Source organism: Oxyura jamaicensis, chromosome 11, assembly GCF_011077185.1.
Source record: "Oxyura jamaicensis isolate SHBP4307 breed ruddy duck chromosome 11, BPBGC_Ojam_1.0, whole genome shotgun sequence".
Classification (NCBI taxonomy): domain Eukaryota; kingdom Metazoa; phylum Chordata; class Aves; order Anseriformes; family Anatidae; genus Oxyura; species Oxyura jamaicensis.
In genome coordinates, this window is record NC_048903.1 from 6509336 (window position 1) to 6525237 (window position 15902).

General features: G+C 51.7%; 1 protein-coding gene across 4 annotated transcripts in view; it reads left to right on the top strand.

Annotated features, from left to right (window-relative positions):
* Nucleotides 1–15902, top strand: part of ZNF423 (zinc finger protein 423) — a 211916-nt gene that overhangs the window by 24814 nt on the left and 171200 nt on the right. For all 4 annotated transcript variants that reach the window (XM_035336783.1, XM_035336785.1, XM_035336782.1 and 1 more), the window contains exon 2: nucleotides 8362–8421. In XM_035336783.1, the coding sequence (XP_035192674.1) occupies nucleotides 8362–8421 (60 nt within the window). The remainder of the gene's footprint in view (nucleotides 1–8361; nucleotides 8422–15902) is intronic.

Below are 15902 nucleotides of genomic sequence, written 5' to 3' on the forward strand. Positions count from 1 at the left end.
CGCCTGCATGCACAAAGAGCCACAGGGAGCTGTTTGCTAGAGCCGCAGACCCCTGCCAACAGCCCCCCAAACGTCTGCTCCCCCACAACAGCTGCCCCCTGCCCCATCGTCGGGTGTGGAGCTGGCGCAGCGACGGCCCGGCGTGGCTGTGCGTTGGGAAACTTGTTTCGTTCGGACTGGGAGCAGCACCAAAGAGGAGGGGTAAGGGGAAATAACACCACTCGCCAGATGGGTTTTTCCAAGCCCTCACGGCTCTAATTAACGTGGCTGGTCAGGAAAGGCCTCCTCTCTTCCTCTTCCTGTGCTACCTGCTCTGGAAACAGAGCTGACCAATTTAAAAAAGAAAAGTCTGAGTTGGAAGGATTAGCAGCAAAAAGCAGTGCTTTCCTTTAGGCCGAGGTGAGGAGATCCAGCTGGAGACTTCCCAGCTCTGCTGAGCAGCCCTGGTGCTGGATGGGGTGGCGGTGGGGCAGCAGGTGGGAGGGGTGCGGGCATCCTGACCCCAAACCTGCTTCTGAGGAGGGTGGAGGAAGAGGCTGATGACTGTACGAGCAGGGCTGTGCGGCTTGCCATGTCATCCATGTCCCCGAGGCCATCGCTGCTGTTTTGGTCGTCTTCTGTTCTTTTTATCACATGTGCGGTGTGAATTGTTGTGATGTTGAACGTGAGCATGAGTCCGAAAGCTTGGTGAGAGGGAGCTGTGAGGGGCTGGGTGCTGGGGTGCTGCTGCAATGGGAGGCCCTGCGCCTGCTCCTGCCCATCCCAGTGAAATGCACTGGGAAAATTGGCAACGAGGCAAGAGCGGTTTTGGGGGAGAATTTGCATCCTGGCAGCAGCTCGGTGCTGGAGGAAAGGAGGAGGCAGCTTTTGAGTACAGAGCTGCACTAAGCTTTGACGAAGCAGAAACCCTGCAGGACGGGGTGATGGCAGGCGGCAGCAATGGGGAGCAGCCTGCGGTCCCGGTAGGTGTTTTGGGTGGCACGGTCTCTTGCCACTAGGGCAGGATGAGGCGTAAGGAGTTACAGCCACACTGCTTGTCTGCAGGTCCTGGTTGTCTACTTCTGTTCTCCCCAGGGTTAGTTCCTATTTCGATATAAAAGCGCATGTAAATTAATTTCAAAGCCTTCTTGCTTTGTGTCGTCAGTCTGTTAGACGTGAACCCTCAGCATCCTCATTAGCTGCCTCAAGATAGGGCAAGCACATGTAAATTATTTTATTAGGTGTCCTGTTTGTAGGGAGACTTTATAGCCTGAATGTAAAAACAGTGCTCTTCCCTGTTTTCTTTTTCTTTTTTTCCCTGTCCACTGGAGAAGCCAAACATGCAATAGATCGGTCTGGTGAGACTCTGCCCCCCTCGGTGCGAAGCCCAGTTTGTTTGAACTTTGCGGTGCTCTGGTTTGGTTCAGAGACGTGACTTTGTTGCAGCCGCTTCTTTGCATTTGGTTAACAGACCAACCCCAAAGCCAGGCGCAGCTCTTGGCTCTGCTGCCTCCCGACGCATGCCCCGTGTTCTTCGTGCGCCTTGGCGAGAGCCAGGGCTCTGCCCGTGCTCCTTCGCTAGCGCCGCTGCTGCACCCACGCCGTGAAGGGAGGCGTCGGAGCCGCGAGTGCTGGAGCAGCAGCTCGGTGTCCGCACTTGCTGACCCACCTCTGGTCTGTCACTCGTCACACGTCTCATCCCGCTGTCCTCCGGGAACGTGGGCCCGCTGCCAGCCTGCTGGCAGAGCAGGGGATCGCTGCTCAGGCTGCAGCGTCGCCCCCTGGCACTGGAGTCCTGGCGTGGAGCTGTAGGTGGGCCAGTTCCTCCTTTCTCTGCTTTCTCAAATGGATTCCCCCAGTTTCAGCACGTAAACGGTTTTGTCCTCCAACAGCATTCCAGATGGAACGAGAACATTTAAACTGGTGGTTGCTGAAGTAAAATACATGTTTTATGAGCGACGTGGGGGACGTCAGATTCACCTGTTTTGTTTCACTTGAGCTTTAAAACGGCTGTTTACTCATAGTAGATCTATTTTTGAAAGAAGGCGCAGACACTATGGTGACAGTTGCCTTAGAAATGCATGTAATGAGAGAGGAGCGCGCCCGCAGGCAGCCGGCTCTCGCCTCCCTGCGGCCTCGCCAGCCGCCCGCCCGCGGCCCCCTGCCCCAGCTGGGGCTGCCAGGGCACCCCTGGGTGCTCCCCTGGGGCTGCCAGGGCACCCCTGGGTGCTCCCATCCATCTGCGTCAGAGCCGAGGGCAGTGAGGGGCAGGGGGTGAGAATTGCTCCCAAATCTCTAAAAGCACCCAGACAAGGTATCTGCCTGTTCACTTCCAAGAACTACGAGCTTAATATATTGCACGTTTAAGATGTTGATCCTGAGAGTAAACTGAAACGTTGCCTGCGTTTTATTACACCGTACACTCGTATTTATTTACATAATAGATTTTGATGGGAAATGTATGTCTCCAGTGGAGTCTGCGAATTAGAAACAAAAGCTAAATATGAGCACTGGGAATAAATATTCTGCGGCCGGTGAGTCAGGTGTGTGGGCCGCGGGAAGGGCAGTGATTAGCCATTATGGATGTCCTGCAGCCTGCCTCCTGTTACAGAGAGGAGGCTTTTATTTCGAGTGATCCCGTTATGTGCTCGCAGTTCCATGAAGTTTCGCTGTGGTGGCTGAAGACCCAGGCCTGTTAGCTGCGTGCAGATTTACGGTGCGGGTTGGAGCTAATGGATACTTATCAGGCAGGCTGTATTTGGTGATCGTCCATCATTTGCTCATTAAACAGTGTATCTAAGTGATTCTCATTTCCTCCCTGCCATGTCTGGAAAGGAGGAAACTAGACACATTAGGATGGAATATTAATGTCCTGGAGGATTTAGCCACCCATAATTAGATCTTCTTTGCATAAACCTGCTAGCGCTACCTTATTTTGTTGTTTGTTTTGTTCTCCTTAATCATCTCCACATCTTTTCCTGTTCCTCTATTTCTTTGCATTTCTTTCTCAAATTTCCTTTGTAATTCTGTTCCATTTGTCTCATCCTTCTTCCTTTTTTTAATTTTTCTTTTCCCCTGACCTATCGAGCACAGCAGCCTGGGTTTCCCCACTCCTCCCTCCTTTGCACAAAAAGGCTGACTTTGCCAGCAAAAACCACGTTCCCTGCCAAGCCCTGTAACTGACTTTGGAGAAAAGCAGCTAGAGAACTTGTGCAAATTTAGGCTCTGAACTAGCTAAATAAGCCATGTCAGTAAGCCCTCTTGTCTTATTCCCTGGCCCGCTGGCCCATGAAAGCACAGATGTATAATGCTCCTATTTAACGGGGGAAGAAGATGCTGGCCAGGGGCCACCGATGGCTGACGGGGCTGGGCAGCAGGGAGAGACGAGGGAGCCGCTGGGCTCGTCCCCTCTGCGAGCTGAGAATGACAGTGCCAAGGGAAAGGTGCCGGCCAGCTCGTGGTTTTGGGGCTCCTGCAGGGGATGGATCGCGGGCGAGGATGAGCATTGAGGCACCAGCATTTCCCTTCCATCCGTGAGGTGAGGTGGATGCACCAGGACATGCTCTCTGTTGTGTGTTCCCCGTACGCTGTGAAGCCCCACGACTCTCAAGCTGACCTGCACCTCAAGATGTGCCTGGAAAATACTCGGCTATTTAAAGTGTAATGATGGCTAACGTCCTGTGTGCTGCTGCCATGCCAAACAGCTGGAAACTGGTGAATTTGCAGCCCTCCATCCATCAGGTTTTAAGCATCCTCTGCTCCCTTGGACTTGCCTGGAGTTAAAGCTGCTCTGTGTTTCGCAGGATCAGATCCCGGTGGGTGGATGGGCTCAGCCTGGAGTGTGGGTTTGGGAGTATATGGCTTCGTGTGAAGGCTGGGACAGAGCAGAGGTTGGGTCGGACAGCACTGAGGTGTGCATCAGAAAGGCAGAGAAGAACCCAAAGATCTGGGAATATCACAGAGATCGTGCTTGCAAATACCCCCAGGCAGGTCAGGGGAAATACGTGATCGTTATGCGAGTGGCTTGGGAGGCGGGCCTGGTGCCGGAGCATTTCTCTAGAGAGCTGTGAATTGAACTCGTTCGTTGCAGCTAACACACAGCCGTCACTGAGACTTCCCTTAGGTTGTCTGAGAGAGGTCTGTCATAAACAAAATCTGACAACATCCTCCAAGCGTGACACCTGTGTTTGGCACTTGGGCTCTGGTGCCCGAGCTTGGGCTGTGGGCAATGGCATGGCCCCGTCCAACTGCAGCTCCTCACCACAGCCCCCTGTAGGGATGCCTCCTGGCCAGCCCTCACACAGCCATGGTGTCCGGAGGTTTAGTGAGCATACCAGGGAGTTTTTGTGTTACGAGAAGAATTAAACTGGTCCTCAAAGCCTGTGTAATAGGATAAGGGAGCACGCACATGCCATCTGAATTGCTGAGGGCTGCTGCTCGCTTGTAAAGCTTGATTGCATCTAGAAATCAACATTTGGTTCAGAAGCGTCTTCCTCTGATAAGGTTAACTTCTTTCCTGGGAGTGATAAAGTGTTAAATAAGCACTGTGTCTGTGAGTGGAACGCAGGTAATGGTAGCCCCATAAATAGATGCTCTCGCTCTTGGGGAAATGGATACTGAAGCCTGTCAGAAGTTTCTCTGAGCACAAAGAACCAAAATCTCTGTGCCTGCAGCACTCGTGACCTAGCAATTAAATCAGCATCCTTGGAGAGCATCTGAGACAAGGGGGCAAAAGGCAAGTTTTTGGGGTGCGTGGGAGTGCCATGCTGCGATGTCACCCCTCGGCCACCACTGCACTGCCCTTGCCCTGGCTCTTGGGCCCAAGTCCTTCATCAGCTCGGCTCTGGGGGCACACAGTGAGGCCCCCAGCGCTGGGGAATAATGGGGGCAGAATGGAAAAAAAAAAAAACACACGAAAGTTGATGGTTTAGTTATAGAAATCCTGTGCTGTGAACATTGAGATGACGTTTTAGTATTTTAGAGCAGTGAAGCTGATACAATATCTCTGGTTGCTCTGTAAAATCTCAGCTTTCCCTGTGAAACCATGCTGGTTCCCTGCCGTGTTCCCAGGCTGCAGGATGTGCCGGATGGCAGCAGGGCTCCGCTGTGCCCGTGTCCTGCTGGGGCCAAGCATCGGGGTGTGGGGTGTGCGCCTGCGTGCCCCCAGGTGAGCCAGCACAGGGCCGGGGTCTGGTCCCTGGCTGCGGCAACTGCGATCGTCTGGTGTGTCTCAGAAAGCCTATTTTCTTGCTAATGAAATGGGAGTTATTGTACTATGCTATGTATTGTGAAAGTAATCACGTCAAACACTTTGTACCTCTTCGTGGGCTTTTTTCCCCGTTACGGCTGCTTAAATAATAGCATCCACAAAGTGAGTGTTAATGCAAACTGGCCACCTGAGTCAAACTAGGTTTCAAGGAGTGACAGCCAAAATATTAAGAAACTGAAGCTTTAACTGAAAAATCAGCTGAAGTGAATTACTCTGGCTGATATTATGGTTCAAGGGTGGTTCTGCCTCAGTTCTCCACAGCGAGAGCTGGGAACCCTTCCCAGCCACAGGACCTGCTGCCGACCCGCCCTGCCCTCCCGGGGGTCCCCAGGTGCCTCTCCCCGCAGGTGTGGCCGTGGGACTCCCTGTCCCCAACATGAGCATCACACAGTTGAGCCTCCGACTGTCCCAGGAAGGCTCCGGCTTCCCCATGAGGCCCATAATGGCTGGGCACAATGGAGGGCAGGCCATAGCTGCTGCTGCTTGGGTGTGCAGGCTGATTTTGGGAAGGAAGAAACCCATTCTGTTTCTCTGATTTCTGTGGCTTCTGCTTGCTGCCATGGCCGAGGTAAAACCACAGCGACACCGGTTCAAGCGGTTGACATCCAGATGAAGGTGGCCACAGACAAACCTCTCAGCTCTAAGTTGTGTTTGTGGAGGAAAGGGGAGCGGAGGCCCGGTGGGGCTGAGCACCCTCCCTATGGTCACACCTCGTGCCTGTGACAAGGCCCGACCTCCCAGAGCTTAGCCCCAGCTTCAGCCACCCTTTCACCCCCTCTCCTTTGTTAAAAACAAATATCAATGAAAATAGAAGAAGGGAACAGTGGTGCAGGCAGCGGCCACAGGAAAGCTTGCCGGCTCCTTGCCGGGAGGTGCGGTGCGGTCGGCTGCATGGAGGCTCCACGCAGAGCAGGGAGGAACCCGCACCCCAAACCAGGGCTGCAGTACCACAGGGGGAGGGGGATTAAGTGCCGCCGCCTTCACGTGTGTGTTCTGTCCCCTTTTCAGCCATTAGGGAGTAGAGCAAGGTAATGCCAGCAGAGGCAGGCTCAACCCTTCGCACTCGTGTAAGGGATCCCTAAAACTGCCGTTTTGTCGCGTGCTGCAGCCGGCTGCCCCAAGGCAGCTCCAGGACTGGGGCAGTCTGCAGGGCCCAGCCAAAGCGAAAGGCAGCGTGTGGCTGCACCTGCTGATGGCCAGCACTGATCTTGTGTGCTGCGACTTCATTGTGACCGAATTTATTGCCTTTGTGCCTTTTCAGTAGATTTTTTTTCCCCACCCTTCCTTCTAAGAGAAAATATCAAGAAATAAAAAACCCAGCATAAAATTACTAATAAAGAAACCTGTCCAAACAAACTAGCCAAAATAGCAAAACAAATGGAAAAAATAAAATTAAAACCTTCCACTTGTCTGAGTAAGCTATCTGAAGTATTACTTAGGTTGGGGCAAAATCCTCCTAAATTTATGTGGATTTTAACATTAAAATGAGATATTTGTGTGAAAGAGAAATTGCACTTAGGATACATAAGTACTTAGAAAATTATATCCAGAGTTTTTCTGTTAAGAGCTGGGTCAAAATGGAAACAAGATGGTGCCTTACAGAGCACAAAATGGCGGGCGAGCCCCTAGGAGGGAGCAGGTGTGATCCAACCAGCGCCATCCCTGCCGAGGGCTGCAGAGCGTTCGTAGCTTGTGGGCCTCTGTCCTTCTGCAACTGTCTGACGTGGCCTTTGTGCTAACATGGATTTATTTCTTTTTGGAAAAAGCATAGATGTCTGAAGTAGGCCTTTGAGCAGAAGTGGCGAGTTCTCCCCTAGTTAATAAACCCTCAGCCCACCATGGCGGCACTGTGCCCTTCTGTGCAACATGTGCTGCTTGTGTGGGCTGAACAGAAAATCGAAATTTGTCAAAGCACTGTCTGCGTAAGCTATCTCCTCTGTTCCTAACGGCTCATTGATGTCATCGGTGACACCTGCCTCCATAGACAAGTTTAAAGGATGCTGGAATTCCTCAAAGGAAGAGAAAAGATAGAGAAGAAGCATAAAATCAAGAATGTTGTGATGCAAATGTGAATAATCAATGTAAATAATCATTGCAGCATGTTCCAGGGCTGGGCATACTCGTCCCACCTGTTCAATAGCACTTGTGCTTGGGGCTTTGCAATATGGCTTTGATTTCAGTTGCAGAATTATGTAGGACTTGTACTCATATCCAGCAGTATTTAGATAAAAGGTGAGAGGTTGTTTAGCGCAAGGAGTAAATACTTTTCATCAGGAAATAAAGACCGGTGATTTAAATTCTTTTGGTGTCGTGGTGACAGAGCAGGCAGATGAAGGTGATCAACTTTCATGATTAAAAAGAAGAATTTCTGCAGTTACCACTTTCAAACACATGGTCTGGCAACAGTGAGGCTGCCACTGACTTCAGGAACAGCAGGATTGAGCTCTCAGCTAGCCTGCCTGTTGTCAGCTGGTCTCTTCGTTATTTGTAAGAGTGAAATGAAATTTTATAACTCCTAACAGGCAGGTTATATACACGTCGCTTGTGAGTGCTGAGCACCTGGCTCTGACAGCTTTCACATCATCAAGCCTTAAATGCACTTATTTATGACTGCCATATTACAGAAACCGCTTGCATGTTATAAGAGTATTTTTCCTTTCAATTCTGAACACGAAGAACTATAGTTACTGTGTTAATTACGTAAGTCGGGCAATTTTCCCTTCATAGGACAGTTCTTTACGATGATGTGTTACATGAATCTTAGCAATGACCTCTAGGTTCGCAATGGTAATTTTGTGCGTGTAAGTTGTGAACGTACAAACTTCCAAATACGCACCTTTAGCAGCTAGGGGTACTTAAACCTCTATTAAAATTTCACAGAAAATTCACAGGAAGACGCTGCAGGCAGAAATCCCATAGTTAGGTTAAAACATTGGGAAAAACTCTACTAAATTTCCGCCTTATGAATTATTTTATGGAAAGCAGTAAGTTCCCTTTCACTGGTGCAGAAGTCTGGTAGAACACTTAATGTCATAGTGGACCTAGTTTTCTGATGGTTTTGCTTTCCAGTTGGTTTGTTTTAGCAATCACAATGTGTTTCTGTTCTTTTTCAGTTGAAGAGGGCGAATCTTCGGATTTTGCTTTGAACTGGGACTCATCAGTGACTCAATCAGGTAAATATTTTAGGTTCTTCTGATTGCAAAAACTGCCAGAAAGCTGCCAGGCTTTTTACAGAAACTGTATTTTGTATGTCACATTCCTGTCTCAAATCCAAGACTACCCACTGCAACACAATTTTTATATCAGTTCCATATGGTCAATAAAATCTATTACATACAGAGACTAATATACTCTTATCCTCTGGAGAGCCATTCCTCCTTCTTGTGGGCACACTGAAGCGGGTTGCGATTTCTCCAGTATAACCACTTTGAAGTTTTCTGCAATGGGCACTGTTGCACATTCATTCCAATCTAATTACATAAAAGCGGCTTTAATAGGAATTTTAAACTTCAGTCTCAACTGGAATGTGTGTGTTTCTCCTCTCGGAGGAAATTGGAAAGTACTGTCGGAGCTGGAGGATGAAAGTGGTACATTGCCATGGCAGAAAGATTTAACATTTGAACCAGCTTATGGTGTCTTTGATAGTAAGAGAACTTAAACATGTGTCTGGGACGTGCTCATCTGTATTGCGCTGAAAACATGAATAAGAGAGGCTCGGGGAACGGAGCAGGATAAAACAAGCTTGTATGTAGCTGTGTAATGTGTATTGATAACGCAAACGTACGTGGCAGATCCATTTGTACTTAAAGTTAGGGGTAAGTCACTAGCCACGTCCCAGTCCCTGTGTGCCATGTGTGCTGATGTTTTACTGTCTGTTATGTCTTTAATGGTTATGAGATTCTCAGGATGCTCTTGACTCTCAAGACAATAATGCCACCGCTGTGCCCTCCTCTTGGGACAGGTAAGGGTGTTCTCGGAAGGACTCAGCAGTGGTGCGAAAGCCGCTCAAAAACCAAGCAGTAACGTGAGCATCAGTGTTGGTGCTGCCTTCCTGTTCCGTACGGGCCGGCTGGGAGTCACCGGGAGATGGGCTCTCAGGAGGCTTCTCCTACTGGAGGCAGCATCTGGCTGCTTGGCACGGCATGGGCTGCCTCAGCGTGGTGCCTCGTGGCATGGGCACATCCTTCCCCATGCCAGGGCTGCTTTGAGGGATTCTTGTTCTCTGTTCTTTGGGGGCTGACCCTGCCACAAGCCCTGGTGGTGCCCCTGGGGCCCCTTCGTGCCCGTGGTGGATGGTGCTGTTGCCGGCCTCAGGGTGTGTTTGGCTCAGCACAGGCCGAGGTTTGAAGCAGTAGCATCAGTCACTTCTGTGCAGAGCGGGAGTTAATTTGGGATCTGTGGATGGTAGCGGTACTGTGCTCTAGGTGACAAAGCCTGTAAGAGGCTTTTCCCAAAATAATTGGGTCTCCTACATGTTCTTCATTTACTGCCATAATTATAGCTCTCATTTTACCCTACATCTGACACCTTGAATGTTTTGGATGTGTGATTTATGGTGGCTTAAAGAAAATGGGTGCTAACGGGTGGGTTTTCCTTTCAATGCGTTCAGTAGGTACAGGCTTCGGCCTGACATGCATATAAAGGCACGGTGTGCTCTCCTCTAAGTACAGGGCCCGGGGCAGAGGCTGCAGACTGGAATGGGACTGAGGAGCGACCTAGAAAAAGCATCGCAAGCTGCGGTGCGTAGCGGTGTGCGGCGGAGCCTCGCTCTTGTGTGGTGTGCCTCCCCGGCTACAGCCTGTAACTGAAACCAGCCCCCGGCCCCAGCCTGCGAGACTTTCATTATGCTCTTTTATGATCTTCCTGTTTGCATTAGCTCCAGTAGGGTGATGTTGAACTTCAATAACGGGTGAAAAAACACGCTTCTACTTCTCCTTTCATGCCCCTTCCTTCCCCAGCCCCAAATGACAAGCTGGCCTCCCCTGCTTAACCCCCCAGCAGAAAAAAAAAATGAAACAAAAGGCCAAAAACCAGACTTGTTAACTCCAAAACAGTTGCCAGATGTTTCAAATTAACATACTTCTCTGCCTCCTTCTCCTGCGTGTGTTTGTACATCTCTGTGTGTGTGCAAACACACACAAAGAGACCTCTGAATAGCCGTGCTGCGGCTCTGCTCGGCTGCTGCCGGCGCTGGGTGAGCCGCGGGGGCGAGCACGGGGCAGCGCAAGGGAGCCGCGCCAGGTAGTGCCCTCGGTAGCTCTGCTTTTAAGGCCCCCACGCCATTCAGGAGCAGCCCCGGGGAGATGCTTTTGCTGCTCTAGCTTGCTCTGTTCACCAAACCAGTACAAGCTATGCTGGAAGCCTTCTTGGTAAGGCAAGGCTGAATTTGTGGGGCAAAGGAGCTCTGCCTGCGGAGATGCTCCTCGGGCGCGTTGTGCCAGGGATCAGGTGCTGTGTGCCATGGCAGGGCACATCAGCCTTGTGCTGGGAGAACCTGCCACTGTGGGATTTAAATACTACAAATGCAACTAGGAATGATTTTAGGATTCTTTTCCTTTTGGGTTGGCAACTTAAGGGCTGTATGCACTGACCCAAAGGGTTGGCAGAGTGCACGAGGAGGCGCAATTGCCCCCTGCCCTGGAGAACACCCGCGGTGCCAGCCCTGCGTACAAGGGGCATCCTGCAAGCGCCCTTCCTCTTCCCTTCTCGTCACCGTTATTCCTTCATGCAGCGGGAAGAAAAGCTCTTCCTTTCCTCTCCCTCCCCGAGGACCGAGCTTGCTGGTGCAGAGCCCACCAGTAGCGCTCGCTGCCTGCGGCAGGGCCGGCTCCCGTCCCGGCCGAGGAGCGCAGCGGGGTCCCCGCTGCCCCCAGCAGCCCCCCGGCCCCCGGCTCAGCCCTGCCCTGCTCGGGGGCTCGCTGCTGCCTCGGAGCCAGGAAAACAAAGCTCAGCGTCTGCCTGGCTGGGCCCTTGTTTGCAGCGCTGCGTTGCTGTTGCAATACATCACGAGAGCATTATCTTGAGGAGCAGCAAGGGACATTTTAAAGAAGTAAAAAGTCTTACTAAATATATAGAGAATTTAAGGCATTTTAAAGACCTATGGAAGCATTTTACATGGGGGTTGCTGGGGAGTTTCTCATTAGCCTGGCTGTGGGGCCCTGGGGAAGCTCATCCAAATTGTCTGGGGCACGCAGAGCAGATTCTGCATTCTCTTTGGGATCCCGCAGACCTAAAAGCCTGAATTTTATTTTTTCCTGTTCTGGAGGTAACTGGATGTATCTCTGCATGCAGCTACGGGCTGCGATACCAATCGAGAAAGGGGCTGGGGAGCAGGGGCGGTGACCTGCAGCAGGCGCTGGGGGCAAGTGGCACTGCTGCTCCTGGGTGCGCGAGGGCACCTCGTAGCACAAGCGCCGGGAGGTGGTGAGCGAGCACGCGACATGAGTGTTGTGCCGGCATAATACTCCTGGCATCCCAGACTACAAGGACCGGCTGTTACCCCAGTCAGCTCCAGGCCCCCTGTCCCCACCTCACCACTTGCTGCAGTCCCCACACGCGGGGGACGTGTTAGTAAGGCGCAGCCCGGGGAGAAACGTTTCAGGACGCGGCATTTGGTGTTTTGCCAGCAGGAGTTCCCGTACGTACTTGTTTTGTCCAGGGTGCTACTGCAGAGTTCTAGTTGCTTTCTTCAGTTGCTTTTAAAGTTTTTTTTTTTTCTTTTAAGGGAGGGGAGTTAAAGAAAAAAGGGGAAGTAGCAGCTTTTCAGAAACGAACCACAAAAACAATAATTGAAAAAAAAAAACAACAAAACAAAACCCCAAGCTGCGGTCACTCCTCTCCCCGCTCTTCCGCTTTGCATGATGTCTCCCAGCTATGTAAATCTCGACTTTCACCTGGTGCCCCAGCGGAGGAACACCTTTACACTGCCTGGGGGCCATCGGAGCCCACGTGGGGGCGAGGCAGCCGCTGGTGTCCTGCAGACGTTCTCCCACTGCCCCGGGCACGGCCTGGTGCCCACTGGGTCGCTGTCCTGGTGCTCACTGGGGCCACCGTCCCGGTGGGTCCTAGTCCCTGCTGTGCCCAGGGCTGTCCCTGCTCTCTGCTCCTGCCAAACCCCTGGTGTGGGCTGGCGGGGGGGTCGAGGCCGGGCAGACAACCTCGGAATGAAATTCTGGAATTCTGCAAAACATGGAGAAGGTCAGTAACAACTGGGTGAGCATTAGAAACCTATTTGCTTGTAGGTACTCTGGAATCGCCTGTCCTGAGCACCTTTACAAGCTCAGACATCTTCTAAAAGCTGATCTCATCGGTAAATCAATACTACAGCATTCTGACTGCAGCGTGTGAGGGTTTCCAAAGAAATAAACCCTTGAACCGTGTGAGCAAAGAACATGACAGACTTTGGTAGCTTTGGTATTTTTGTCAATCTGCTATGAAATGTTTGATCTTGACTGATGGATTTTCTTATGTTGGTTCTCAAAACAACATCCCTGCCTCCACGTGGACCTGCAGCGTGTGGCCCAGCTAGGCTAGGCTGAGGTTCTCAAAATTTTAAATATCTGCTGTGCAATCAGCCAAAACCCAAATAGATGCAAAGTAGAGACGAAGCTGCAGCAGCTCGCAGCCCCCTCCCTCCCTGGGGAAGTTTGAGCCGGTGGCTGTCTTGTGGCCTGCCTGGGGGACATGGTGACAGTGGGAAGGACGCACGCAGCGACCCGGTGGAGGGGCTGCATCCATTACCCCACAAGCCCGCAGCTCCTCTGGAGCTGTGCTAGGGAGGCAGCGCCAAGCCCGCCCGTCGCACGGAGATGCCAGGATGTCTGACATCCCACCCAGCTTGGCTCTGCCTCCCCAGCGCCAAGAGAGGCCTCCCGGTTCAGGCTTTCAAGCCTACACTTACCCGCTCACATGCATTGGTTCCTAAATCTCACTGCTTTTCCATGCTCTTGCCCAAGAAGATGTCACCTTAACCCCCGGGCAAATTGCTCTAAGGTTTAAGCGTGTTTATGCCAAGCAGAGCTTTGGTTTTCCTTGGTAACATTCGTTTTTAGGTGTGGCGCTGTATGTCCTTTCAGAACAGGAAAAGTTTTACATTCTCTTTTAAATGGAATTATTTTTTTAACTTCAGTCTCTGACTTACGATACTTATTTATTACGTAGTTTTTGTAGCATTTCCTCAAGCAGAAGGCGAAGTGACGGGAAGTACGTGATGCTCAGCTCCTGTGGTCACGGGAGCTTGGTCAGCATCTGAGGCAGGCGTAGGATTGTTGGAGCCAACACAATTACTCACGTTATTTCTTCTTATATTATAAGCCCCATCGACCCTCTGTCGATTGCAGCTCAGGGCACAGCCCTGCGCCCACAGGTGGGAGCTGCCTGGGAGCGGGCGGTGGGAACAGGGACGGCTGGTGGCAGGGGTGCTGCGGCGTCTGGAGCAATGGGGTCCCCGCTGCCCCATCGGCATCAGGGGCAGGAGACAGGACCGAAAGCTCCCCCAGCAGAGCCCCTGGCTGGTGTGGGAATGGCCACCCCAGGAATCTGCTGGGGCGTCTGGTGGCGTGGGGCTGGAGGTGCTGGTGGCCTGGCTGGGAGGGAGCCTCCCGCAAGGAGGAGCGGTCCTCAGATGTGAACACAGCACGGGCGGCGGTATTTAAATTAGAAGCACACACCTGTGTATTACGGCATTTCCTAGAAAATACTATTAAAAATGTTAATTGGGAAAATTATAGCGATAGCACAGAGGAGGAGAATTAATTTCCATGGTAAAAGAGGGGAGGAAAGACAAGCTTATCTGGAAGGGAGCTACGGAGTGCTCCCCCTGCCCCTCACCCACCCTTTCACTCAGAAAAGCCGAGCTAGTGCAGTGTACCTTAGTGCGTCACTAGTGCTGCTGGGCTTCCCGGTACTGAAAGCTGGGCCCCTGAAGCACTGCAGGGGACATCTGCAGAGCGCTGGATTTCCTCAGCCCTGCTGGGCCGCGCGATGCCGGCAGAGCTGCCCTCGGCATCGCTGTGCTCCGCAGGAGCCTGTGGTTGGGGCCGCTTATGGACAGCACGGTCCTTGGGCTCAGCTCTGAGGCCTGTGAGCTGAGCGGGGCCCCCAGGGCAGGGTGACATTCCCGTGGGCACCCCGGGTGGGTCCTGCTTGGGACCAAGGCCCTCCTGGGCTCGCTTCTGGGTCCCCGCAGGAGTGACCGTCCCACGGGAGGCTGCAGGGTGCAGCCTGGCACCTTCTTGTCCGCTCCTCCTCTTCCTTCCTGGGCTCTCCTCCGCTGACACTGCCTTGTCGCCTCTTGCTGCACACGCAAAGGGATGTGCTCAGATGAACATTTTCTGCGTTTTCAGATGAAAATTATATCTGTTGTTTACAAAAGCCCTCAGGGGCATAACTAGCAGTAATGGGCTAAAGTAGAGCAAAGGAGATCCTGGGCTGAATATCAAGAAACATTTCCCAGTAGTGAGATCTAATAGGCTCTGGTATTATCTCCCATCACTTCAGTCATTTTCAAGCCGGACTGGACAAAGCGCTTGAAAATATACTGGAGGAACAGGCTGATGTTGCAGAGGGATGGGTAAGATCACCTGGTAAGTCCTTCTCATTTCTGATTTATCCAGCTCTGCCACACTCTGGATTTGCTAATATCCTGCAGATTTGGCGACAGATGCAGACTGAATGCTCTGGCAAATCATGCTTTCTAGAGCTTACTTCAGTAAATCACTTCAGTGTAGGATCTCGAGGCACTTTACAAATGCTAATTAAGCCTCCCAGCCGAGCAGAAAGCGTTCCTAGCGCCCCACGCCCATGCGGCCTTGCCTCTGTGTCATGCACCGTGCCGCGGGTCATCCTGCCTGGGCTGCGGCTCTGGGACTTGCTCGGAGCTGCTTCTGCAGGACCAAGGCACCACAGATCCCATCCTGCTTCAGCAGGGGCGAGGGAAGCTGCAGAAGAGGCTGCGATGGGCTTTACCTTTGTGGAGGCAGGCAGCAGAAGGGCTGAAGGAAAGTCTCCTGGTGAACGATCCCTTTGGTTTTTGCTGCAGCTCCTGCACTCCTTCGACTAATTCACACGTTGCAGCTGTAACTGGTAGCTCAAAGCTCCCCGCCTGAATAAATGTAAAACGGGACGCCAGAATATATTACACTGGCCTGTGCTTAAAGGGGAACAAATCAATACAAAAATAATGCCGCAGTGGTGGATCCCCGCTAATCATTCTTCTTGAGAATAAAGGAAATTGTGCCAGTCATCAGAATGGGATTTTATAAACAAGGCTGTGAAAGAAGGAAAACACAGGGAACAAACAGACTCCGCTGCTGCTCTCTGAGTGAGGACGTTGGTACGGAACTCTGCGTGAAGGACTGCGTGAAGGTCCTGGTGCTGTGCCCAAATAATCCTCGCTTGTTCCGAACAGGAGACTAGAATCGTTTGGGTTGGAAGGGACCTCTAGTGGGTCTTGTTCAACACTGACCTGCTTGGAAATGTTTCAGCAACCGCTGCCTCTGTGTTTTGGGTTGAATTGTCTTTAGCTGTTAAGCTTATTACAAAGCAAGAGTATAGGTACGGTTACTGTAGTGTAAGGGTGTGCAGGAATGGGAAAATAAGGTCAAAGACTCATGGGGACAGAGGAATTTCTAAAGCTAATATAGCCTGAAACCTC